Source organism: Lathyrus oleraceus, chromosome 3, assembly GCF_024323335.1.
Source record: "Lathyrus oleraceus cultivar Zhongwan6 chromosome 3, CAAS_Psat_ZW6_1.0, whole genome shotgun sequence".
In the NCBI taxonomy this organism is placed as follows: Eukaryota; Viridiplantae; Streptophyta; class Magnoliopsida; order Fabales; family Fabaceae; genus Lathyrus; species Lathyrus oleraceus.
The window spans coordinates 162884872-162912781 of NC_066581.1; the positions used below are offsets into that span (position 1 = coordinate 162884872).

Sequence of the window (27910 nt, forward strand, 5' to 3'; positions counted from 1 at the left end):
TCTTGGGTTCGGGAGTCGATTATGCGAAGGGAAGGTATTAGCACCCCTACGCATCCGTAGTACTCTACGGGATCCACTCTTGTTTGTTTCTTGTCTAAAGGGTGTGTGTTTATCTAATGTACTATTTACTAAAAGAGAGAGTCAAAGAAAATGACTTGCACGGATGTCGCATCCACTGCATACGTATCTCATCTGAATATGAGAATCAGAGTCTTCGTAGCTCGGTTACCTATGGGTTAAAGAGGATAAGTGTGCTCGCTAAGACATCGCGTCTTATGCCTACGTATCTCATCGGGAATGAGAATCAGAGCAAAACGTAGTTCAACTAACTACGGGAACCAAAGTCTCGATTGCAACTAGGGCAAGAGAAAGGGAAGGTCTCGATCGCAACGAGGGTAAGAGAAAGGATCGCAACAAGGGCAAAAGCAAACAAGGATTAGTTGTTAGTCGTTAGTCAAACTCGGCAAGACATCGCATCTTGTGCCTACGTATCTCATCTGAACATGAGAATCAGAGTTGCCGTAGTTCGGCTACACGCACGCCGAAACAAAACAAAACACAAAAGGCAAACATGGAACCCGAGTGCCAATCGCTGGACTTACATCAGCTTCCGAACCAAACAAACCCACACTGGAAACCAGATGCCACTTGATGGACTTATACCGGACTCCAAGCACACAACAATAGGATACGGAATGCCAATCGCTGGGCTTACATCCATATCCTAACACACACAAGAAGAAACAAGCAACAAGTTACTAAGGAGTCGGGAACTCGAGCCTAGCAACTGTCAAGCAAACACACACAAAAAAGGAAAAGGGTGAAAAAGGCAAAAAAGGTGCCCGGAGAGATCTCGCACGATCTCCTGCCTACGTACCTCATCTGGTATGAGGATCAGAGCAACGTAGTTCCCCTACGTAGGGATTGCCATCTGAACATGGACTTACAAAAGGAGGACACCAGTTGTGTCAAAGGAGAGTGGGCGATGTGTTCACGTCCTAGCAGTAGGTGTCGCAGCTCGCTGAATCGAGTCTTAGGCAGTTACCTCTTTGCAATAGAACGGACTACATGCCTCAAGATTGGAGACGCACAAAAGGTCTAAAAGAAAATGGGGAAGCTCTGCCCTAGAGTTATCATGCAATATGTACTTAGGTGTTAGGATTTACAAATCTACACTCGGAAAAGGTTTTTTGATTGGTCGCACGACGGCGAGAAAAAGAGTTTGATTGGTTGGATGTGCTTTGAATGATGGCGAGAACTAGGATTGGCGAGATATACATCTCGAATCCTAGCCTCAGGAGTGCATGGTATACACCATGTTCCATTTCCATCTTTATTTGCAAAAGTGTTTAATAGAGATTAAGTGTTTTGAATTTGATTGAGAAAGGGTTTGGAGAAACCGCATTGACAATTTTAGGCGATGGCGAGAGTTAAGATTGGCGAGGTATGCGTCTCGAATCTTAACCTCAGGAGTGCATGGTATACACCATGTTCCATTTCCACCTTTATTGAAAAAGTGTTAAATAAGAATTAGGTATTTTGAGTTTTTGTTGTGAAAATGACTTGACCTAGATCAAGTATTGATGGACGTTTGAGAAAGATTTGGATGAGTGTTTTGATAAAGCAAAGTGGGTAAATTGGATGATGGCGAAAGCTAGGATTGGCGAGATATACATCTCGAATCCTAGTCTCAGGAGTGCGTGGTATACACCACGTTCCACTTCCATCTTTATTGAAAAAAGTCTTGACTTATGAATTAATATTTTTGAGTTTTTTATTAGAGAAAATGGCTTGACGTTGAATCAAGCATTTGATGAAAGTTTGAAAGAAAAGGAAAAGAATAGGAGGGCGAAATGAATTGATTTGTTTATTGAGAAAATACTCGATGTTGGATCGAGTCATATTTTTTTTATCTTTTGGAAATGGTTGATTTTATTCTTGTGTTAGTAGCTAACTAAACAGTCAAGCAAATAAATAAATAAACAGTACAAGATTATTACACATCGGGGGAGTGGGGTACATTTTGTCAAATGGGGATTAAAAAATCATGAAATAATTAAATCGGACCCAAATAACAAAATGATGCGAAATATGAGTGTAAGTGCAAGAGAACCGGCTCATTGTAAGAAAGCCCAAGAGTAAGCTATGTGAGGTTGATGGCGATGCTTAAAAAGCAATCGACTTACAAGGGTGTGAAAAATGGGCTCGATATTGAATCGAGAAAAATATGATTTTTATAGTTTTAAAATGGTTTTGAATGAATGATGAAATTAAAAGATAATAAATTAACCATGAGTATAATAAAAACATAAACATAAAGTGGAATGCTAAAAGAAAATAAAATGCAAATGCTGAAAGAAATAAAATGCTCAATACGGGTATCGAACCCACTACACTAAAAACCATAGAAGAGATGAGCTATCTCCATCTCCACTAGGCCACAAGTGGTCACCTGCTAGACTAGTAGCAATCCAAACATATGGCCGAAAATAAATAACGAAAAACTAACTAAAAAAGAAAGGTGAAAATGGGCCATTGGAGTTTGGGCTAAGACAAAACCCAATACTCAACAGTCCCTTAGACTGTCTGGGTTCGGGTTGCAGGGAACCCGCTCCGGTTTGGCCCCCAGTGAGGTGGCACTAGAGATATGGAGCAACACTCCAACCACGTGAATTTTTGATGATGAGTAGAGGAGAATAAAATTCTCATTAATGGCTGGTGGGCAGTGCTTAAATGGGAAAACGGTGGGATTCAATGGAAAAAACCCAAAAGCCAATGGATAAAGGGAAACACAACACATATATCAAAATCCAAAGGAAAATCTTAAAGGCTCAAATCAATGGAAAACTTGGGAAAATCAAATATTGAAACTTAAAACTCGGTTCTTCTCCGGTAAGAGAAATCAGAACGAGATCCTCATCCAGGTGTAGAAACTTTCCACATTCTCTCAAAATCGCCCAAACCCTCTCAATCGCGCTCTCTCTATCTCGACTCAACGTATCTCTCTCGCCCTCAACCCTCTCTCTCTCAAACTTCGCTCTACATGCAAACAGAGGCAAAGGCGGTTGAAAAGGCTCACCTTCGACGGTGACGGCGAGCTCAGGTAATGCTTGAATCTTCCCTTCCCCTCTTCAAACGCTGGTTTTCTTGTATTTTAGGATTAGGTTTTTTGTATTTGAAAATTCCTTCGCCGTCCTCCCACTGATTTTCTCTCCCTCTCTATTTATGTTCCTTGATTAGGGTTTCCAAGGGGGTCTTTGATGTTCAAAAGAGGCGTTCCTGCAAAGCACTTTCTTTGTGCTCAGTATCGGATTGGTCCCTTTGATGTATGAATTCGTAACAGGTAATCTGAGCCACGCTTTCTTCTTCATTGTTTTGTCTGGATGCCAAATTGGGATATTTCTTGAATTTTTACTACTTTTGACTAATTTAATTTGTGTTTTACCGCAGTGAAAATTGGTGAGCTTGGTTTGATTTTGACGCGCTTGGTAATGTTGATTGCAAGCTTGCAATAGAGCCTATTTGCTCATGCTCATAGCAGATTGTGAAGCTTAGCCAAATAATCCACCACTCCAGGGTCTATGTTTGTTGGTGCCTGGAACTGATTAGCTATCTTCGCCTTTGTCTCAAATTTCAGTTTTATTGCCAATGCAATCAAAACTGGAAAATTGCTCCTATGTAAAAGGTTCTGGTGTTTCAAATCTCCATAATATCTAAAAAACTGTGGGTGTCGACAGTTGATTATAACTACTGCAGCTTTAAAGAAGTTAACTATTTCTCCTCATAGCTGCCTGTCATACACTACCGGCAACTCAGGATAGATCAATGTCTATGTGATGACAGTAAAGACTCATATCAGTCCATGATAAGATGTTGACCAAGTACTGGTATGTTGACCTCAAATAGCTATTCTGCGTGGCTTGTATCATAATAGAATTCAATATATCCCTGCCAAAAAAAAATCCTGTTGGGTCCCTAAAAGGTGTCGCACTTGTTCTGCCTGGAACGTTGTAAGGGTCTTTCCATTGATGCATCAGACGGCATATGAGCCAACCTTGACAATGCAGATATCCTATTGTTCGTATAGTTCTGATATGTGGCAGTGTTAACTGATGCACATTATTGGCAATGTTGCAGGATCGGTGCCGACTACAACGCTCAATTGCGTACTAGTTTGAGGCAGCTCACGTCATAACAAATGGTAAGCTTCCGAAAGCAGTTTCGGTTTTGATCACTGCTCTGGTTTGATGCCTATTCCATCATGGGCGAATTCCATCGGTAAGCCGACAAATTAATGCATTTCCTTAAACTCGTTCTGTTTCCGCAGGTTCGGCGGTTCCCTGCAGAGTAACTCTTGGTCATAGTCGAAATCATGCTCTCACACCAAGCTTCTTAACAACATCACCAACTATGGAAATTTGAACATACAATGGGACTCGACCTTTCTACGGCATCTGTAATATGGCTAGTGGTATTGGAATCATTATCCATTTTCTTTAAGTTATCATGCATACAGGATTTAGAGGTTGAGTGTGATTTTGTTAAGGATTGTTGCAGGGCCTGCTATCACTACCGTTATGACGTTTTTGGGGCGATACAAGGCATAGTTCCAGTTCAAAGATGTTAAGTTCCCGTAAATTGGATACATGACAATGAGGCCGGCGCCAGTAATGATCTTATCAGTGGATGGAGAGAAGCTAGTGCCAGCAGTTGGTGGTCTTAGGATCGTTGGTGACCTTATCTCTCTCTAAAGCTATTTCTTTTGATAGCTTGTCAATTTCAGTGGTGTAATGATCAATAGAATCTACTTTCGTTCCACAACAACCAAGGAAACCAATCTTCATTTCTGGTCTTATTGAAGTTGTTTAAGAGGAAACAGGTAACTTCCCTTGTGCAAAAACTTTTCGGTATCTTCTTACCCGCAATGGGATCAACACTTGACTGTGACTCTGATCGCCTGCTGTTTTTGTTTTTCTTATATGTCCGTGGAGCATCATAGTTGGAGCAACAGACCTCATTTTATTGCAAGCTCCAAGAATGGTAGACAGTGTAAAGGAATTTGGTTGTACTCCTGCTGCTCGACTAACAAAAATCACAACTTGATTGAAGTCCAGTGCATCAAGAAGATCATTCAACTTCCGGTTTTTTCTCCTCCTCCTTCAATTTGATGTAGTGCTGAACAAGACCATGAAGGGTCAATTTTGCTTCGTCGTCAACATAAATTTCCATGGGATCTTGCATAATTTTTTTGCAGACCGGGCGGATTTCCTTGCTGAGCGTTGCAGAAAACATCATAACTTGCTTATCGTGGGGAGTCAACTTGAAAATGTCTTGCACGTCTTTCCTCATGTCAAGTGATTCCAGCATCTTATCACATTCATCTAAAATGAAATGCCTGACATTCTTCAAAGAAAGGTCCTTATCCCTGGACAATGCTAGTATTCTTCCAGGTGTACCAACAACAATTTGGGGACATTCATTTTTCAACAGATCTTGTGAACTTTAATGTTGACACCAACATAGAAGACATCAACCTTGAGATCAGTCAAGTAGGTGCTGAACCTTTCAGACTCATGGCATATCTGGTAAGCTAATTCCCTTGTATGACACAGAATAAGAGCAGAAACTTGGCCTGGAATAGGATCAATCTGCTACAAAGTTGATAAAACAAAAACAACAGTTTTTCCCATTCCAGATTTTGCTTGGCATAAAACACCCATTCCCCAGATTGCTTGAGGTATGCATTCATGTTGTACTTCAGAAGGATGCTCAAATCCTGAATCCACAATAGCCCGTAGAAGCTCTGGCTTTAGAAGAAAGTCTCTGAATCCTGAACTGTGGATCCCAACATAGCCCTTCTTTCCGGATTCACCGTTAACTTTTGCTCCAGCGGAATCAGGAACTTTTTCATCTTCCTCTTCACTGTCAATGGTGACGGGGAGTATAGCAGTTGGAGTAGGGAGTCGACGGTAACTCCATGCCTCGGATGATCGCTGGTCTAACAACCCTTCGAGGCTCGCCAAAATATCTAGTGAGGCACTTGCTACAGCATGTGCTGAAACTGAAAATATATAATCAAGATTGCGCATGACAATGTCCTCGCAATATTTCTTCAAATCATCTGCTCCAAGAGAATCAGCAATCTCAAGCAATTGTATGGCATTCCGTGGCTCCAGCAGACACTCTGCTGCTGCTTTTTTCACAAAGACTTTTTAAGCTGGATGTAGATCTCTGTCTAAGATTATCATTGTGAACTGTATATATTGTATTATAGGAATTGGTATCCTCAAATAAAATGTCTTTGTTGAACTCCTCCATGTTATTTATGTCACTCGACTTGAGCTTCTGAGAATTATCAATCATGTTGATAGGGTAGATAGGATGATACAGGGAAGCCACAATTAATAAATGTGTTTCACCAACTGAAACTGAAGTAGCCTCCTTTACACCCGGCATCCGAGTCGCAACAAGCGGCTTATCCTTACCTTTCTTCCCGTCCCACATGTAAACATCACCTGTAGCTTCTTTGGCTAGTCCGTGGAATGCATATGCACATATCAATGAAGTCCAAGCAACTAGATCAGGCTGTGAAGTTAATTCAAAGCATTTAAATGCACTAGCAATGCTACCACATTTGGAATAAACACTGATCAAAGAATTGGCAACAGATAAAAAAAAACATGACACGATAACTTAACCGCAAAAGCATGTGCTTGAAGTGTTTCGGTAATGGCAGAAGCGTAGCCACATGAACTAATGATGCTGGAAATAATTAATTCATCGGGAAGAAACCCTTCCCGAAGCATCTCTCTGAGAAGCCTCATAACTTCATTGCCATCACCATAATTTCCACACCCAACAACCATGGTGTTCCATGCCACAACATTTCGAATCGACATCTCGTCGAATACTCTACGTGCATCAATTATATTTTGTTTTTGGCATACATGTTGATCAATGCACTAGCCACTAAAACATCTGAGTCAAACGACTGTCTCAGAACAAGACCGTGAATCTGTTTTTCCAAAATCATAATATCCCAAAGCATCATCACTTAGTACACTCAACATGCTACTAAAAGTGAACTCGTCCCCGTTCGCAACATCCAACCGCATCAAATTGAACATGTTAAAAGCCTCTTCTGGTAAACAATTGAAGGTATAGCAAGAAATCATCACATTCCACATAACCAAATCTCTAAAAGGAGCAACACAAACACCCTCCTAGCATTTTCAACAAAACCACATTTCGCATATAAATCAACAAGAGCACAGCCGACAAAACAATCCAAATCAAATCCAACTTTCACTGTAAAACAGTGCAACTGAATTCCCATCTCAGCATCATAAAACCGAGCACAAGAACAAATCAAACCATTTAAAGTTATATAATCAGGAACCACCATTTCCAACAGCATCCTTTTAAAATAAGAAAAACACAGCTGCTTACGATCCAATTCATTTTCATTATCGCATGATCCAATAATACCGCGAATCATAATATTCCACGACACAACATTTCTCACAGGCAATCCATCAAACAGCTTCTCTGCATCTTCAGTTTCTTTACATTTAAGGTAAACACTCAAAATCTGATTTTGCAAGGAAAGAACATGACAAAATCCAAACTTTATTAAATGGGCATGTAATTGTTTTCCTTCAGGAAGATAACCCCTTTTTGGCTGAGATTTTGAGGGCGTTGGAATAAAACAAACGAACAGCGTCATGGTCTTCGAAATGAGTTTGATCAGGAATTGACATAGAAGCTCTGAGTCTGCTTGTGGAGCTACATGGATGATGAGGTTGGTAGGAAGATAAAGAGAAGCATTGTGTGAAGAATGAGATAGGGAATGAAGGGAAATGTAAATGACCGATTGATGGGAAAAAATTCAGGGCCAAAATCGGGGTATGACACAGGGTATAGAGAAACAACCTGGGTCTTTAAGTTTAGGAGGCATATTCTGGATTATAGCGCTACATTCAGCGGTGAGTGTAACGGTTTCGCTATCTTCAAGCTTCCTTTTATTAGAAAGAATTTCTTTTAAGAACTTGGCATATGAGGGCATCTGCGTAATAGCTTCTGTAAACGGAATTGTGACGTTTAATTGTTTTAGTAGGTCAACAAATTTTTTAAATTGGCCCGCATCTTTGGTTTTAATAAGCCTTTGAGGGTAAAGGATAGGTGGTTTATAAGGTGGTGGAGGTACATAAGGTTCCTTCTTTTCTACGGTTTCCTTATTACTCTCTTCCTTTTTCTTAGGTTCACTTTCCTCCTCAGTTGACTTTTTAGAGTTTTGGTTTTCTATCCTTGGCTTAGACGGTCCTTCCACTTCCGTTCCACTTCTCAGTATAATTGCATGAGCGTGGCTTCTCGGGTTAGGTTGGGGTTGGCCAGGAAATGTACCAGTTGGGGCAGCAGTAGGCGCTTGTTGTTGAGCTACTTGTGATATTTGCGTTTCCAGCATTTTGTTATGGGTAGCTAGGGCATCTACTTTACTTGCTAGTTGTTTAATTTGTTCGCCAGTGTGTACATTCTGGTTTAAGAAATCTTTATTGGTTTGCTGTTGAGAGGCTATAAAGTTTTCCATCATGATTTCCAAGTTGGATTTCCTAGGGGCGTTATTGTTAGGTGTAGATGGGATCGGCTTTTGATATCCCGGAGGTATAGCTGGGGCTTGATTTGGAGATTGTCCAGGTGCGTATAAAGCATTATTACTCTTATATGAAAAATTTGGATGATTCTTCCAATTTGAGTTATAGGTGTGCGAGTAGGGGCTTCCTTGAGCATAGTTTACTTGCTCCGCTTGGATTCCTGTTAGGAGTTGACAATCTGCAGGAGTGTAACCTTGGATTCCACAGACTTCGCAATTCTGAGTTATGGCAACCACGATGGCTGGAGGTGATACATTTAAACTTTCAATTTTCTGGACTAGAGCATCCACTTTTGCATTAACATGATCAAGGTTACTTATCTCGTACATGCCAGTTTTCGTTTGAGGTTTTTCTACCATTGTTCGTTCGCTTCCCCACTGATAGTGGTTTTGAGCCATGCTTTCGATAAGTTGGTAAGCGTCAGCATAAGGTTTGTTCATTAGTGCACCACCTGCGGCGACGTCTATTGTTAACCTCGTGTTGTACAGGAGACCATTATAGAAGGTATGAATTACTAACCAGTCTTCTAAACCATGGTGCGGACAAAGTCTCATCATGTCTTTGTATCTTTCCCATGCTTCGAAGAGAGACTCGTTATCTTTCTGTTTAAATCCATTTATCTGGGCTCTTAACATAGCTGTTTTGCTCGGCGGAAAATATCGGGCAAGAAAAACTTTCTTCAACTCGTTCCATGTGGTGACCGAGTTGGAAGGAAGAGATTGAAGCCATCTTCTAGCGTTATCTCTCAACGAGAAAGGAAAAAGACGAATTCGAATTGCCTCTGAAGTGACACCGTTAGCTTTAACAGTATCAGCGTATTGGACAAATACGGATAAATGAAGGTTTGGATCCTCGGTAAGATTTCCAGAGAATTGGTTCTGTTGCACTGCCTGCAACAGTGAAGGTTTAAGTTCAAAGTTGTTTGCTTCCATTGCGGGTGGAGCAATACTCGAATGCGGCTCATCTTGCGATGAAGCGGCGTAATCTCGAAGAGCACGAGCTGGTTCTGCCATCTCGGGTATTGGCGAAGGAAGAAGATTTTTGAGATCAGGAAGTTCGACATGAGGGAGATTGTTTGCAGCACGATATTCCCGAATTCGTCGTAAGACTCGGAGATATAGTTCGATATCGTTGATTCGTAAGTAGAACGGCTCGCCTTGTGAGCGAGTGTGTGGCATACAAATCAACGAAAGAAAGAAAAGAAAAGAAAAGCCTTAGTCTCTACAGCGTAACAGAAGAGTTATGATATCGACTAAATAAAAGTCCCTGACAACGGCGCCAAAAACTTGATCACGATTTGATGAGTCGAATTTGGGGTACAAACTGCAAGTGCACGGTTCTATCGCGTAGTTTTAAAAGATATCGATCCCACAGGGACTTATGAATCGCTATACCGTTTTCTAAGGTTACTTCGTAAAGCTAAGGCGGGTAATACTTTGATTGTTTGGGGAAAAGTTAAAACTAAAAATAGGATCTAAATTAAATATCAACTAAACGGATATCGGTATGTAGTTCGTCGTAATGAGGGAATCAATTCTTCGTTGGTTTCTTGGTTTTAAAATAAATCTTTTCAGTTGACACTATTGATTAAAAGTCTTATCTCAAACTCTCGCTCTGTTGAATAAACTATGATTTTATATTAACGTAGCTGTCACTTATTAGTTAAGTCAAAAACCACTTTTTGAAAACAATAGAATCCGTAGAAACTCTTTTTAAGAAAACACTAATCGTTTAAACACCCTTATCTCAAACTCTCGCTCTGTTGACTTAGGTTATATAATTAAATTCAAATGCTTAACTCTCGTCCTCACATTCAACCTTTAAAAATACTTTTTGGAAAAGATTAGAATTTAATTAACTCTAAAAATTGCTCTCGCCCTGATCTAGAATTAATGTCCAATTTACACTGTCCAGTCAAAAACTCAAACTCTCGTTCTATTGATTTTAACTTCTTTATGTCTTTTACTTTCGTACAAAAACCTTGTCATTAAACCTGTAAATTAAGACCGTGAAAAGAGTGATTTTAATTTTAAACTTAATTAAACCAACTTAGTTTTGAGTCCTTCATTCCGCTTACTCTACATACCGATACCTAAATAAATTAGCCAGACATGCTAAACAGATCTAAATAATTAGCATGCATAAATAATTTCTTCTCAGGCAAATAATATAAATAAATAATAAAGCAGGGCATACATAAATTCAAACAATAATTAAAGAACCTGAGCAATTAACAGCAGTCTTGAACATCCACCACAGACCGGTTGGATTTGTTCTTGAATTTTTCAATCAGACAGAAAAATAAAAGCGAAGGAATAAAAAAACTAGATTCTAACGTAAGGTTAGATCCGGTGAAAGGTACACAATAGTTTCCAGTGTAGAAACTATTGTGCGAAAAATTAATTAATTGTTGGAAAAGAAAATAGAAATTGCAAAGGAAACAATATAAAGATTGTAAAAATAATGCTGTAAAAATGTGTTTGTACTGCTGGAAGAGAAAAAGTGCTGAAAAGAGAAAACGACGAAGAAGTGTGGAACCGAGAGCTTTTCCAAAAGCTACTATTTATATTAGTACTTTTGTAACTGCTTCCAAGGGTTTTCCGTGTACATAGCCTTCACGTTGCAAACGGTCAAGCGTGATAGTAGGCTTCAACGTGGTCTGTTGCGTTCCTGGTGCCAAAAATATAGGAGAATGGTGTGACGTCCGTCACACCATGTGTTACGCCCGTAACACAAGTGGGTAAAGCGTGACGCTCGTCACAGCCTGTGTGACGCTCGTCACAGGCACAACGCCTGTGCTTTTGGGCTGGGCTTTGGCTTTTGATATTTGCTTCTTTTCATCCCTATTTGCACCTCATTTTCTTCCTTTTTTACTTGTGCTTCAAATAAACTACCTGAGATAAATAGAAAGAAAATACCGCGTAATATCGAATAAAATGAAATAAATTGAAGTAAATAATAATATAATTTAATTAAATTGAGTCCTAGAATGTGATACTATTTCATGTTATCAATGTCTTACATGAAGATTTGGGGTTGCGAAGTTTATGTGAAACGACAAATTTCAACTAAGCTTGAGCCCAAATCTGACAAATGCTTATTTGTGGGGTATCCTAAAGAAACAAGAGGGCATTACTTCCACAATCCTTCTGAGGGCAAAGTGTTTGTCGCTCGAACTAGAGTTTTCCTAGAAAAGGATTTCATTTCCAAAGGAATCAGTGGGAGGAAAGTAGAGCTTGAAGAAATTCAAGAATCATAAAGCATTGATACACCTATGGAGGAATTAGAGCATGAAACACAAGTAGTTATGGAAGAGCAACCTGCTCAAGTAGAACAAGACCAGCGTAGGTCAAGCAGGATACGTCACCTACCTGGGGGATATGGATATCTCATAACTGATCAAGGTGATGTATTACTCATGGATCAAGATGAGCTTGTGACCTACCAAGAGGCCATAACTGGTCCCGAGTCTGAGAAGTGGCTAGAAGCCATGAAATCTGAAATGGATTCCATGTACACAAACCAAGTTTGGACCTTGGTAGAGCCTCCTGTAGGAGTTAACCCTATAGGATGCAAGTAGGTCTTCAAAAAGAAGACTGACATGGATGGTAAGGTACATACCTATAAGGCAAGACTGGTTGTAAAAGGATATAAACAAATTCATGGGGTTAACTATGATGAAACCTTTTCACCAGTTGCAATTCTTAAATCTGTTCGGATTTTACTTGCTATCGCTGCATATCATGATTATGAAATATGGCAGATGGATGTCAAAACTGCTTTCTTTAATTGGAATCTTCTTGAGGATATACATGACACAACCTAAAGGATTTGACATACCAGAAGAAGCCCAAAAGATATGTAAGTTACAAAGATCAATCTATGGATTGAAGCAAGCTTCCAGAAGCTAGAATCTTCGTTTTGATGAAACAGTAAAACAATATGGATTCATCAAGAACGAAGATGAGCCTTGTGTCTACAAGAAGGTTAGTGGGAGCATGATCGTTTTCCTGGTATTATATGTAGATGACATATTACTCATTGGAAACAATGTCCCTACCCTGCAACAAGTAAAGCCTTGGTTGGGGAAATGCTTTTCTATGAAGGACCTAGGTGAAATAACCTATATATTAGGAATCAGAATCTATAGAGATAGATCACAAAAACTGCCTGGCCTAAGTCAGAGTACGTACATAGACAAAGTGCTGAGACGCTTTAATATGCATGATTCCAAGAAAGGATTCATACCTGTGTAACATGGCATATGTCTAACAAAAACACAATCCCCTTCAACTAAGGAAGAAAGGGGTCACATGAATAAGATTCCATATGCATCTGCAATAGGATCTATCATGTATGACATGTTATGTACTCGACCAGATGTCTCGTATACTTTAAGTGCAACGAGTAGGTACCAATTTGATCCTGGTGATGCTCATTGGGTAGCTGTCAAGAATATCATTAAGTATTTGAGAAGGACTAAGGACTCATTCTTGATATATGGAGGTCAGGAAGAGCTGACTGTAATTGGATACACTGATGCTAGCTTCCAGACAGATAAGGATGACTTTAGATCGCAATCTGGTTATGTGTTTTGCTTAAACGGTGGTGCTGTAAGCTGGAAAAGTTCAAAGCAAGATACAATTGCTGATTCTACAACCGAGACCGAGTATATTGCTGCCTCAAGTGCAGCAAAGAAAGTTGTTTGGATCAAAAAGCTCATTAGTGAACTTGGCATAGTTCCTAGCATTGTGGATTCCATTAGTCTCTATTGTGATAACAATGGTGCTACCGCACAAGCTAAGGAGCCTAGATCTCACCAACGATCCAAACACATACTTAGGCGTTATCACCTCATTCGAGAGATAATAGATAGAGGGGATGTGAAAATATGCAGAGTACCTACACTTGACAATATTGCTGACCCACTGACAAAACCTCTTGCGCAACAGAAGCATGATGGCCATACTAGATCTATGGGCATTAGGGGTATGCCTGATTGGCTCTAGTGCTAGTGAGAGATTGTTGGTGTAAGCCCTAGAGGCCAATACTTTTGGTACTTGTATCGAATTATTTATTAATAATAAAAGACTTTTTTCTTTATTATGTTTGTTTAATAAAGTCCCTAGAATAACTAGTCCGTTTAATGTATCAGGTGTGACTTAATCATGAGATCACATTAAACATAAGGACATTATTCTTAAAGTATTCGTAGTCGAGCTTTATTGTGAAGTGGGATAACATTAAAGCATTAAGACTATTATGTATATAGACTGATGATCACATCTCATGGATCATGGATAAGGAGTTATCAAGTCTTAAACATAGGTATGAATATTAAGAGTAATATTTATACTGGATTGATCCGCTATGAGAATACTATATAGAATGTTATACAAAGTGTCATAAGTTATTCTCATGGTGATAATGGTGTATACCGCCCTTCGACCTGAAACCACTATGGACCCTGGATGTAGAGTCGAGTGCCTTATTGCGGATCAAACATTGTTCGTAACTAGATGACCATAAAGACAGTTGATGGATACTCCACGAAGCATGTTGAGGGACATGAGTGACCTAGATAGAATTTGCCCATCCTGCGTAACAAGAGAAATATCTATGGGCCCAATATTGAACTGGACAAGGAAGACACGGTCTATGCCTTGTGTTCAAATATAAACATAAGGTCAAAAGGGTAATTGTACACATAAGTATTATCACAAAAGGATTTGTCAGATCACATGACATTTTCGTGTCTTGGGTAGCAGTGATGTGTTGCTAGATACCGCTCACTATTTATTATGTTAAATACGTGATTTAATATAATTGCCAATGCCGCGAAAACTTACACACGCAAAAGGACGAATTGATGAGAGATATAATAACTAAGGAATACCGTAATGTACGGTGCACTTAAGTGAATTGTAGAACATCGTAAGGTACAGTGTACTTAAGTAGAATACGAAATATGGTAAGGTACCACACACTTAAGTATACTTGACATATTATAAGATATGGGCCACATACACTTGAGTGAGCTTTTTAGCTTGCAGCCCACACAAGTGGTTATATAAATAGAACCCTTGTGTATAAGCATTTGTGCAGTTGCAATTTCGTTTCTCTCTCTCTCTCTTTCTCTCTCTCTCTCTCACTCACTCAAAGCCTTCATTCGTAGTAGCTAACACTGAGATTGAAGAAATACGTTTGTATGGAATGGGTAGAGGCATTGTCATCGTTTAACATTCGTGATCGCTCCGTAGATCTGCATCAAAGGTTACAATCACCACAAGAGGTAACGATTCTATCACTGATCATGCCCATTCGTAAGGATCACTAAAGGAGAAATTTTAAATTCCGCCCCTTTTTAGATCGCTATTCTCCTTCATATTATTCATATCAAGTAACATTCCAACGTCTATGATCAAGTTTCTCCAAGACTCACTTGTGCTAGCTTCTCTCTTCAACTACTCTTTATGTCTCTTTATATAAGAAGCTGAAGACCTAAAGAAAGATAATCAATCATTGTCAGTAAACATATTTGTTACTCTGTCAAACAAAAATCATAAGCTTAACTTAAAATTTCTTATCATTTGTATATCTTATAAATTCATAAGTCTTAAAAGTCTTATTAAGTTGTATTCTGTTTACACCTCTGATTATATATAAAGTGTAAGAATCAAACAATCTTTTCTATGTAATTTATATTGTTAGAAGTCTCTTGCTTGCATGCTTGAGCGTCTGAAGTCTCTTGATTGTATGTTTGAATATCCGAAGTCTCTTACTTGTGTACTTGAGCATTATAAATCTCTTACTTCTATGTTTGATCATTGAAGTCTCTTGCTTGTGTGCTTGAGAAATTAGAATCAGTAGTGATTATAATGAAATCCCTTTGAAGTGTAAGGGGATTTGACTACTCTCGTTTTATCGGAGGAACTAGTATAAACTTGTTTTGTCTCTCTCTACCTCCGAACTTATTTTATCCACTGCAAACACTTGACTCAATATCAGATTCTAGACTTTGAGCTCAGAATCTAATAAGAGATTTTTAGAAAATAAAGAAAAAACTAACACAATTCATCTCATCCCCCTCTTATGTTTTTCTCACTTTCAGTTGGCATCAAAGCAAGGTATGTGCTCTAAACACTAAATAGTGGTACATAAAAAATCATGAGCAAAACATGTATGTTATGTCTGATAACTCTAGTGGTACTGGTGGTATCAATGTTGTGAACTATGATTATAATGTTTATGAGAAGAACAATTCTACTGTTAAACCTCCAACCTTCAATGTGTGTGTGTGTGTGTGGGGGGGGGGGGGGGTATGTTAGACGATATGCTTTGATCTAGAGGTGTGTATGTGTGAATAGATCACAAGTAGAAACTTTAACAATTTTTTTTTGAAAAATTTAATAGCTAGCGGAAGTGACCCGTATCGAATCGTCTAACCAAACCAATATCAAAAAATTCGAATATGCGTAAATACAATCAAAGTATGATAATGAGAATAAATTTGATCAAAATACTTTCAACCACAATCAATTGAATGTTATACTAAAAGTAAAGTCTATTTCCAATGATAAAATACACAAAAATGCTATTGAGACAAATTATCGAACACCTTGTGTGCAATCAAATTCGTTTAGAATTTTGTATAATTTTGTTGATATTCAAATTCAACCACAATCTAATTGGCTGTGATTAACTCAACAAAATCTTTTTCAAATGATTATCAAAAGGTTTAACCAAACGTATTGATCACACAATTGATAAATTCAACAATTTCCAAATGAAATGTAAGAGAGATAGAGAATGCACAAAAATTTGTTTAGACAATTCTCCAATCGGCCTCGCTATAAGTACGCCTGCCCTCAATTCGAACTAGAATTGAGATGATAAAATTAACCTTATTTCACAAAAGTAATATACAAGGAAAACATAACAATCAAACTCTACAAACTTATGTTTGATGTCGTTGATTATAACACTTTCAATTAATTGTTTAATTAGTCACAACAATAAATTTTTTTATTAGTGTTTAAGATAAAACTATTAATTTCCATTTGGTTTAATTGCTATGCTCGATTCATTGTGTTTGTTATGATTATTAAAACCAAAGATCTTAGATTTTAGAATTTAAGGTGGAAATGTCTCAATTGTGAGAATTTCGAAAAAGTCTCAATAAGTGGAAAAAGAAAAAACATACAAATAATCTGAACCGTAATCAACTGTTCAGATCGCATCATTATCCATCACCAACGGTGTCAGATCTAGGCAGTAGCTTGACGTACCATGAGGACGCCAACACACAGCATTGATATATTAACAGCAGAACCTCACGCTCGGTGCCCTACTTCGCAAATTCCAATTCTCGATATATCACCAGAAATCGTCATCGCCAAACAGTCTTTCATTTCCGTCTTCGCTAAACAAAAAGAATAACCCTAAAAACCTTCCTCTTCTCTCTGCAACGTAACCGTTTTCTCCACCAGGTATTTCGATTTCTCCTCCATTTTTTATTAGGGTTTATCGTCTGAAACCCTAGGGATTTTAGTTGATTCTATTGCGTTTTAATTTCACTGGTTTTGTTGATATTGCATTTTCAATTATTTTACAGTGCACTGTAATTTGCAATAGAAAAATCGTTAATCTTTTTGTTTTCTTGTTTGCTTGTTTGTGGATTCAGAATCTTTTTCTTTGAAGTTAAAAGGCTCTTTATTCAAGTATGGGAGACAGTGAACCAATGGTTGCAGAAACATCGGCGGCCGAGTCTTATCCCTTGGACGGTTACAATAACACTAACACAGCATCCAATCCTGTTCCCGAAGTTGGTGCTACTGCTGTTGCCGAGCTTGCAGGAGAAGCTGCTGCTCAGGCTAATTCAAGCTATGAACTTCCTTATTCGGGTGATGGGAGTGTGTATGCTGCTGGGGGTCCGAATTCTGTACTTCAACAAGCTCAATTTAGTGCTGTCAATGAGTCTAAGCAAGCTATTGGAGTGCCTGACGCTAATGATGCCTCAGGTGTGGTTGGAATGGAAGCTACAGATTCTGCTATGATTTCTGGTGAACATTCGTCTTTAAATGGCGGGGTTGATACAACTGGACTTGAAAATGGAAATGCACCAGAGAATGTTGAAGGTTCAGCTGATGAGAAACAACTTACAGATGCTTATGGTATGTATACTCCATTGCCTTTGACTAAAGCGAAGCTATCCTGATTCCTGACTTTATTACTCTCTCCCTTCTTTTTTGAGTGTCATTTTTTTTTACTTTTTACATCTACGGAGAAGCTGATCATTATTGTTACTTTTCAAACAATAATTCTTCTTTTAACTATAATACCCTTAATTATTTATTACAGTAATAATTACTACTTAAGGATAATTTTGACAAGAATGCAATTAAAAAGGAATAATTTTTTTTAAAGAAATTGAAACTTAAAAAGGAACCGAGTGAGTAATTAGGAAATGTTTCATGTAGGCTTTGTATCTATTACTATTTTGATAATTAGTGTCCCACATTATCTTTTTTTAGTGCAAGCTGCATATCAATGTCGAGAACTAATGAATTTTCACTAATATATATCTCTATATATATACACACACACACACACGAGGATACGGAAAACTTCAAACGCTCATGGTGTAAAAAGTTTTATTTTTCTTGCATTGGAGGTGGCGTTTAAGGCTTGAATGGTCGTTTTTAGCAACCAGATTTGGACTTTGAGAAAAGATATATAATGCTACTTCAATTCACTTATATTTCACGGGACTTTGAATAATTTCCAGGCCAGAAGTTGTATTTCGACTTGGTTCTCAACCATTGATACAATAGATAGCTTTAACTAATGTATAAATAAGTTCATACATTTAAATTTGATTGAGTTTTGGTGGTTTACCACTGCATAAAGGTTATTATAACTGCTTTGTAATCTGGTGATCACATATTCTAAGCCAATACTCCATCAACTTTAGGCTGTCTTCTATCATGTTTATTCAATGCCTAAATAGACGTCTTATCTCCATACATCTTGTTTTAACACTTAGTTATTAATTATTCACAACCATGCGGCTGTTCAACCAAATTATGATTTCTCCCTATTCATTTATTTCATGTTTAGCAGCTGCCTTGTCTGCTGAAGAAGATCGATTGTGGAACATTGTAACAGCTAATTCTTCAGATTTTACTGCTTGGACTTCTCTGATTGAAGAAACAGAGAAGGTGGCAGAGGTATGCTATGTTCTACCTAATTTTTAAGACGTGAATAACATGTTGAGGATTTGTTAATATTCACCTGTTTCAGCTTTGACCTATTTGGATACTTGGACATGTCTCTAATGGCATTGTCATCTTCAAAGTTGTATGCTCTATTTTCTATTATTTTTTGCTGGGGTAGATTTGGATGGATGGACTGATACTGCAATTAATCTAGTGTCTTGGATTATTATGTTGTGATTTTTTTGTGATTCAAGTTAGCTTCAGCCAAATGCATGTGATGTTACCCTTTTGAGAATTCTCAGATTATTTTTGTACTCCTAAGGCCATTACTTGTTGACCATTATGATGAAGCAATATAATAAGTAGGAATTAAAATAAATGACTGATTCACAATGTTTTCATAGTTGTTAGGTATATATTACATGCATTCTATTTTGATTTGGCTTGTTATGTGTGAAAAGACATGGACAGTTCATATTGTTACATCTTCATCTGTTTCATTTTGTTTTGATTAAAAATGAGTGTAATGTACGCAAGTTATGTGGGTGGGTTCTCTGGTGCTTGATGTTTACAATCGACAATCGAAGTACCATAATTCCTGGTTTTGTAGCATTTAAGTAAGATTAGCAAATTAATGTAGTATATTTTTTCATTGATTTATTTTAAGACTTGTGATTCTCATTTTATGATTTCTCCATTGAAGAGCAACATTTTGAAGATCCGTAGAGTCTATGATGCATTCCTAGCAGAATTCCCTTTGTGTTATGGGTATTGGAAGAAATATGCTGACCATGAGGCGCGCCTTAGCTCTGCTGATAAAGTTGTTGAAGTTTATGAGCGTGCTGTTCAAGGGGTTACATATTCGGTGGACATGTGGTTGCATTATTGCATATTTGCCATAAGCACCTATGGGGATTCAGATACAGTTCGTAGGTAATGGATGCTTAGTTACCTGTTAGCTTATTATTTTGTATGATCTGATTTTCCATTACTAGGCTCAGCTGTTTCTTGCTTGATCTCTAACCTGATTTCAGAGACCGTGCAACAGTGCTAACTCCCTTTTATGGCGGAAAAGCTTTGATGGGATTGCATGTCAGAATGTTTTACATTCTGATGTTTAAATCCTTGGTTTTGAGTCCACTATGTGTAGTAGTTGAAATTTTAGGTCCATTTCCCCAATAAACTTTTCCGTTATTTCAAAGTTCATAGTTGTGTAGAAGGGTTCTTTTCCCCCCTTTACTGTTGAATTGGTAGCTGTTTTTATCTTTGACATTCTGAGGTGCATCAATTTGCAAATTGCTGCTGGGAAGATCTCGTCTGGTTAAGGGCTAGATGGCCTCTATGACTGCTCCATTTCTCGGACATAGTATGATTTTTTGCAGGAAGGTAAATGCAGCGTTTGGATGTCTTATATGATGTTACGAGTGATTTGTTTGTTACCCTAGAACACTAGTGCTGCTGTCTCCCATACATGGACTTGCATCTGTAAATGGATGCTTCAAGTTACATATTAATCAAAACTGCATGCTTGCATATTTCAGGCTTTTTGAACGAGGATTAGCTTATGTTGGAACAGATTATCTTTCATTTTCTCTTTGGGATAAATACATTGAATATGAGTACATGCAGCAAGATTGGGCGCGTCTTGCGGTGATTTACACCAGAATATTAGAGAATCCAAATCAGCAGTTGGATCGGTATTTTGGCAGGTAATTACTATTTTATGATTGACATTTCACTTCAGTAGTTTCCAAAAAGGAAACAGTTACTGTTTTTGGTTTTATTTCTGTGCATGTTCTCCGCTGTCTCCTCTCTATTTTCCCCCCAAATTAAATTACCTCAATGCTGTAAATGGTTTTGCAGCTTCAAGGAGTTGGCTAGTAATCGACCTTTGTCAGAATTACGGACAACTGAGGAAGCTGCTGCAGTGGCAGATGTTGTTCCAGAGGGTGCTGCCCTAGGTGTTGAAGGAGAGGTTCATCCCAATGCTGCAGAGAATTCTCCTAAACATGTTAGTGCTGGATTAACAGAAGCAGAAGAGTTGGAGAAGTATATTGCCATTAGAGAAGAGATGTATAAGAAAGCAAAAGAGTTTGATTCTAAGATCATCGGTTTTGAAACAGCAATCAGGAGACCCTACTTTCATGTACGTCCTCTTAATGTTGGGGAACTTGAGAATTGGCATAGCTATCTGGACTTTATAGAAAGAGAAGGTGACTTAAGCAAGGTAACTAAACTGTTTTCTTATAAGTGCACACTTTTTTAATAGTTTTTCCAGTTATAGATTGACTCACAGTTAGTAATATCTGCTGCATCATATGTTTTATTGGCTAATCTGTTGGATGAAGAAACATTTTAACCGGGAAATTGAACTGAGACTATAAAGCATGGGCCTTCAAATTGGTTTCTTGAGGCTAAGTACTTCAAACCCTATTTTGTCAGTGGACAATTCTAGGTTTGTCATGTATTTGCAAAAGTTTATTTTTTAAAGTGTGAATGTTATGAATGCAGGTATCTTCTAATCTTCATAATCATCTGTGTCAGGCAAGGAGGGTCCCTCTTTTCATATTTGAGGGGCCTCTCTGTCCCGCTATGGAGTATTTCTTAATGCTTTGAATTTTCCTTTTATGCTTCTCTTTCTTCATTTTTGCTTTTTCTTTTTATTTCCAAACATACTTTTGACCAAAATTTCTTGTTTTGTTGTTTGTGAGTTAGATTGTCAAGTTGTACGAGAGATGTGTCATTGCTTGTGCCAATTATCCCGAGTACTGGATACGTTATGTTTTGTGCATGGAAGCTAGTGAAAGTATGGATCTTGCAAATAATGTTCTTGCTCGGGCGAGCCAAGTCTTTGTCAAGGTAATATCTTCTAAATGTTAAAGCTGTAGGTTTGGCAATCATTTGCTGCGCTTTAGTGTTATATTCATTTGTTCAGTTTTACGCTTAGCAAATGAGCAATATATATAATGGACTATAATACTAGCCATATGATAATAGTTCTTGAAACTTGAACTTGTGTGTAATAACATTATAAGAGGGGTACTGGTGAATCTGCAGAGCAAATAGCTTCCCCTGAACATTAATCTATCCACAATTTTTTCTTCCTTTCTGACTGTTGAATGTGTATTTCTTGTTTTATTATGTGGAGAGAAATAATATATATATATATATATATATATATATATATAAGCCTCCTAATCAACCCCATTAATTAAGGAGAAGCTATATTAAGAGGAAAGATTTGATACAATAATATATCCTAATTGATACTACTAATAAAAGCAATAGATCCTGGATAATAATAAAACAATATCTCAACATTCCCCTTCCAAGGTGGTGCATATACATCATAAGCATCCATCTTGTCACATATCTAAGTAATCCGAGGTCTCCGAAGAGATTTTGTAAAGAGGTCAGCAAGTTGATCCTTCTCTCTAAGAAAGTGATAGTCGACTTCTATATGCTTTGTCCTCATGAAAAACTGGATTGGAGGAGAGGTGCAAAGCTGAGTGGGTATCACATACAAGTTCCTGTGGTAAAGGCTTAAAAACAATACTTATTAAGAACCTTCAAACTACGGATTTGGGTCCTCATTGTTACTTATTGGGAATTGAGGCAGCTTAATCAAAGTCAGGCATTGTTATCTCTCTAAGAAAGTGACAATTGACTTCTACATGCTTTGTCCTCATGAAAAGCTGGATTGGAGGAGAGATGCAAAGTTGAGTGGTTATCACATACAAGTTCTTATGGTAAAGGCTTTAAAACAATACTTATCAAGAACTTTCAAACTAAGGATTTGGGCCCTTATCGTTACCTTTTGGGAGTTGAGGTAGCTCAATCAAAGTCAGACATTGTTATCTCTCAAAAGATGTATGCTATTGATTTTCTGTAAGAAACAGGTCTTACAGTTTGCAAACCGATTGACACTCCTATGGATCCTAATGTAAAGCTTCTCCCTAATCAGGGGGAGCAATATACTGATCCAGGAAGAAATTGAAGACTTGTAGAAAAGTTGAATTATCTTACCTTGACTAGACTTGATATATCTTTTCTAGTCAGTGTAGTAAGTCAGTTCCTGAACTCTCCTTGTGACAACCATTGGGATGCAGTTATTCCTTAAGTATATCAAAGGATCGCTTGGAAAAGGGTTTGTTTTTTTGTGATAGAGGCAACACTGATATCATTGGATATTCAGATGCTGATTGGGTAGGAGATGCAAGTGATAGATGCTCTACATTGGGTTATTGTGTTTTTATTGGTGGAAATTTGAATTTGTATTTCTTATTTTATTACGTGGAGAGCTACACACACATACATTTCCTGTGAGAGGATTTTCCCCTCGATTTTCTGCTGCTTTATCAGTTTTTGCTTGTCATAATGCAGAGACAACCTGAGATACATATTTTTTGTGCTCGGTTCAAGGAGCAGGCAGGAGATATAGTGGGTGCTAGAGCGGCATATCAACTTGTGCACACTGAAATTTCTCCAGGCCTTCTTGAAGCAATAATCAGGCATGCCAATATGGAACATCGATTGGTATGCTGACTTACAAGAGTGTTCATCGATTGTGACTTGATTTTTAATTAAATTTACAGATTTTCAAATCCATGATACTGCAGGGGAAGTTAGAGGATGCCTTCTCTTTGTATGAACAGGCCATTGCCATTGAGAAAGGAAAAGAACATTCACAAACACTGCCAATGTTGTTTGCTCAGTATTCTCGATTTGTTTATATGGTAGGTCTGGTAGCATATTTGTATTCTTCGCTTGTTATGCATGCTTGTTTCCGACACTTCTATATTTGGCTTTTGAACATGGAATAGTTACAGCTACTCTTAATTAACATTGGCTACTGTTTTTGCCGACCTCTCTGGATCCTGCTAAATGATAATGATCTTAGCGAGCTTCTCATTTATGCCGATTAGTAAATCATCCAAATGATTCTGTACAAAATCACAACCTCAATTTTAAAATGACCATTGTTACATTTATTTATTTTTTACAGTTTTTTAGTTTTTTGCTTCGGCTGCTTTGCTCGATCGTGAATTAATTGTGTTGTCTTGGTTTTGAAATATTCTCTCTCATTCTGTCATTAGGCTTCTGGAAATGCTGAAAAGGCGAAAGAGATTTTAGTTGGGGGGCTTGAGAATGCTTCACTGTCAAAGGCACTACTTGAGGTCTGTCAGAACTTTCACTTTCAATGAGCTGTTACATTATGCAGTTGAAAATTCATCTTTTCATCTTTCCAATTGTTGTTCATATCTAATGAGCCCTTATATAACTTCATGTTGTACACAGGCTTTATTGCATTTTGAGGCTATTCAACCCCAGCCAAAGCGAGTTGACATTGACTTTCTAGAGTCATTGGTTGTAAAATTCATAATGCCCAACCCAGAGAACCCTGGGGTAGCTAGTGCAACAGAGCGGGAAGAACTTTCTACTATTTTTCTGGAGGTGATTTTGCATGGGGATTCAATATTATATTTTTACTAGTTTCCTTGAGTAATGTTGGGGACACTTATTCTAAAGCACCCACTTCACATCATATCACATCTCAGTAAGCGACTATAATAAACTTTGTTTAACCAACCGTTTTTACCTGGAGTTAATCAATGGGTTTGGGACAGGTGTATTACATGTAGGTAGTCGTGTGGTTTCTGTTTGGTAAACTCCATATAGCCAAACATGGATACTCAAGCAGGTGACAACTTTTGTTCCATATCTTACGGACTATGTCACTGGGTGCACTGTGGTGTCTTTTCGCACTCGACACAAACCTGTTCACATGAAAAATGTAGTAGACAGGGACAATTTAGCAGCGAGGACCTATTTTCACTTCACCTATTGACTTTTGTCTCGGAGGACTTCTAGGCTGGTTCTTTTACAGTAGTATCATCAAATCAAATCCTAGTGGTAGTTAGTATATGCGGGTTTGTTTTTTGTATGGTTTTTTATTCAATTTAAGGTACACATCTAATGCTACAGTGAAGTGTATGATATATCATTTTTATTTTTTGTTAGTTTCACAGCTGTGTTTCTTAATTGTTACTAATAAGTAAATGTTACAAGTATTTTTAATTCCATATCTATTTTCTGTTGATTTTTCAGTTTTTAAATCTTTTTGGAGATGTTCAATCTATCAAAAGGGGTGAGGATAGACATGCCAAATTGTTCTTGCCACACAGGAGCATGTCAGAGTTGAAAAAGCGTCATGCAGATGATTTCTTAGCTTCAGATAAAACAAAAGTGTCAAGAGCTTATTCTGCTCAATCACCGGCCCATTCTGTAACAGGTGCATATCCAAATGCACCTAACCAATGGACTAACTATGGAGTACAGCCTCAAACTTGGCCAGCGACAACACAAGGACAGCAATGGCCTGCTGGCTACACCCAGCCGGTAAATTACTTTCCTTTTATCCCCCCACCTATTTTGGTAGTATGTTGTTTGAATGGGTTTTGTCCATGACTTGGGACACATGGTTTTATAAGCTAATTAGTCTTTCTTACCATGTGCAATATTAACTGTTTTTGTTCTTGGAAATAGGGGTGTGGACATTTTTGTTCTTGAAAATGGTGGTGTACACATAAGATGTGTCGCAATCCTAATCCATGAAGCATTAACGTTACTGATCACTATATTAGCTTAGTTGCAATCCTAATCCATGAAACTTAAGATGTGTCACAATCCTAATCCATGAAACATAAGATGTGTCACAATCCTAATCCATGAAGAATTCATGTTTCATATATCAGATTGCAACCCCTTTAATTTATATTTGCTTTGAGCCCATATGAGACATCTTCATGCATCTTGTCTAACAGGAAACCTTGTCACGAGTGCTCATCATTCATGCTACGCTTTGACTGTTTCATGTCTTTATTATGGAGTTGACATTTGGTGTAAATTGTATGTTTGGCATTGTATTTGTGTTTTGAGTGATGATGTATCTATTTTTAAGTGATCCATTCTAATATGATACAGGCTTCCTATGGAGCTTATACCGGATATGGAGGCAACTATGCTAACCCACAATTGCCTGCACCAGTTCCACAAAGCACTGCTTACGGGGCCTATCCTCCTGCATATCCTGCACAGGTGAAAAGCTGTTACAGCTCTAGTTGTAGTGATTATTTGTTCCCTGATATATTTCTGCTCCACAGTTCTTTCATGTTATAGTAATTACAATTCTGCTCCGTTGAACAATGGGAAGCAAAAAAAAGGAAAGCGTGTGATAGTAGGATAGGGGGCATACTAAGTGAGAAAATTGATTTATGCGAGGGGTGAGAGGATGTAATAGTTAAGATCAAAGTAAATTATCAAGATTAAAACCCTCAAAGTAGTATCAAGATTAAATCCCTCAGTTAAAATTGGATATGATCAAATTTCTGTCTTCATTCATTCTTGCTCACGATTACCTAGACTACATTTTAAAACCACCATCTGTTGCATTTTATTCAAATTGAAATTGGACTACCTGCAAATATGAACCACCAACACCTTCATATTTGAACAATCTAGTACCACCTTCACCTTTGAGGAAGTCTCAATTGAGCCACGACATGTGTCCTTCAAAGGTGAAAATGGAAACATGTAGGTTTTTCTACCAGATTAAAGTGATATTACAATATTAATATGAATAATTATTTAAAATTACTACAACAACTAAGCCTTATCCCATTAAGTGGGGTCAGCTGGATGAATCAACCTTCGCTAAAATGTTTTATCAAAGACCATGCTTCTATCCAAATCATTAATCTCGAGATTTTTCTTATCTCGTGTTGATTCTTAACTGCCAACATTCCAATAAAAAAATAGATTGGACAGGCTAGCATCCCATATATGAATCGTGAGCCAAAAACTAGAATCTTAAAGCTAATTAATGAAACCTATAAAGAAAAGAACACGGCTTGTGAGAGAAACATAGGAACGAGAAAAAAAAATCAAGAGATGTGAAACCGGTACAGACTGAATGTCTTTGTGAGAAAGATATGGGCAAAGACCACTTTCAATTTTAATTGAGGTATTTAATCTTGATAGTTTATTTAGGTTGGCATGATTAATAATACTTGCATTTGGTATCATTTCTCAATTGATATCTGACTTCTCTAACCTTGTCCGACCCTTGTATTTCTGTACATTCTGCTAAACCAGTGAGTATTGGGAATTGGGTTAGTGTTTACTCGTTTGTCTGAATTTCAACAGGCACTTCCTCAACAAAATTATGCACAACCTGCAGCCCCGGCACAGCAACCCGCAGCAGTTCCTCAGGCCTATTACGGGAGTTATTACTGAGTTGACCGAGTGAGATGGCTACTGTTTTTGCTTCATGTAATTTTTGCCTTGAATATTGTAGGTAATTGTTTCTAGGTAATTTGGAGCATAGATCCGTGTAAACTTGAAGTGATATTATTGAGTGTCCTAAGGATAGATAATCTTTTTGACTCAATTGTAGTTAGTTGTTGTTGCTTATGACATTTTCCTGATATTGAGGTTATCACGGGGCGGTGTTTACAAACGGTTTCTTCAATCTAATATGAAAGACAAATGAAAATTGTGTTTTTAGAGAAGCTGTTCGCATATCTTTTGCAAGTTTTGATTACAATATTGCATCTCTTAATCGTATTTCTTTTCAAAATAGCCAGAGTCATCATAATTGTGAGTTACCAGAGATTGCTCTGTTAAAGGGAAGACATTATAAAAAAACATGAGATGTGTAGAGTATCCGCTGAAACGCATTGAACCGCCGTGGAACCTCTATAATTTTTAAGGCATTTAATTTTGCCAAGCCTCTAAATATCATCAGTACATACCAACATTGTTGTCCGTGCATTAATTTTAGCTGAATGTTGGAGTATGTATGATGTCTCAATTTAAACGAAGTGAATCTCTATTTTTGGGTGGGATTATGGGGAACCTAGGATGTATTAGAGGTAAGAAAATTGATTTTTCAAGTATAACAAGTTTTCTGTTAGGTATATCTTCTATTATTATTTGTACACAAAAATGTTTTTAAATTTCGATATATATTTTAGGACACAC

General features: G+C 37.7%; 1 protein-coding gene, 1 non-coding gene and 2 pseudogenes across 5 annotated transcripts; 2 read left to right on the forward strand and 2 right to left on the reverse strand.

Moving 5' to 3' along the window:
* Positions 1–5091: 5091 nt before the first annotated feature.
* Positions 5092–6089, reverse strand: LOC127130218 (DEAD-box ATP-dependent RNA helicase 15-like; annotated as a pseudogene).
* Positions 6090–6144: 55 nt separating this feature from the next.
* Positions 6145–7838, reverse strand: LOC127130219 (pentatricopeptide repeat-containing protein At2g46050, mitochondrial-like; annotated as a pseudogene).
* A 1341-nt stretch (positions 7839–9179) lies between these two features.
* Positions 9180–9286, forward strand: LOC127133364 (small nucleolar RNA R71). Its single transcript, XR_007807344.1, has one exon. It is a non-coding gene; the product is annotated as a small nucleolar RNA R71 (small nucleolar RNA).
* A 7622-nt stretch (positions 9287–16908) lies between these two features.
* On the forward strand, positions 16909–27365 carry LOC127126000 (pre-mRNA-processing factor 39-1). Of its 4 annotated transcripts, none has more exons than XM_051054856.1 (14): positions 16909–17140; positions 17335–17824; positions 18771–18880; positions 19572–19801; positions 20410–20577; positions 20732–21095; positions 21584–21727; positions 23252–23404; positions 23488–23604; positions 23965–24045; positions 24167–24322; positions 24977–25267; positions 25853–25966; positions 27074–27365. In XM_051054856.1, the coding sequence occupies exons 2-14, from the start codon at positions 17374–17376 to the stop codon at positions 27161–27163; spliced, it is 2469 nt and encodes an 822-aa protein (XP_050910813.1). In that variant the 5' UTR covers positions 16909–17140; positions 17335–17373; the 3' UTR covers positions 27164–27365. The 4 variants fall into 4 exon arrangements, with proteins under 4 accessions (XP_050910813.1, XP_050910815.1, XP_050910817.1 ...); XM_051054858.1 differs by having other exon boundaries at positions 18774–18880; XM_051054860.1 differs by lacking the exons at positions 16909–17140; positions 17335–17824; positions 18771–18880 and adding an exon at positions 20179–20254 and having other exon boundaries at positions 19677–19801.
* Positions 27366–27910: the final 545 nt, after the last annotated feature.

Bases quoted from the DNA above. Each gene is read 5' to 3' on its own strand.
- LOC127126000 (XM_051054856.1), top strand. From the start codon at position 17,374: ATGGGAGACAGTGAACCAATGGTTGCAGAAACATCGGCGGCCGAGTCT. The intron at 18,881-19,571 runs GTATGCTATGTT...TCTCCATTGAAG, and splicing joins AAACAGAGAAGGTGGCAGAG to AGCAACATTTTGAAGATCCG. The intron at 25,268-25,852 runs GTAAATTACTTT...AATATGATACAG, and splicing joins CTGCTGGCTACACCCAGCCG to GCTTCCTATGGAGCTTATAC.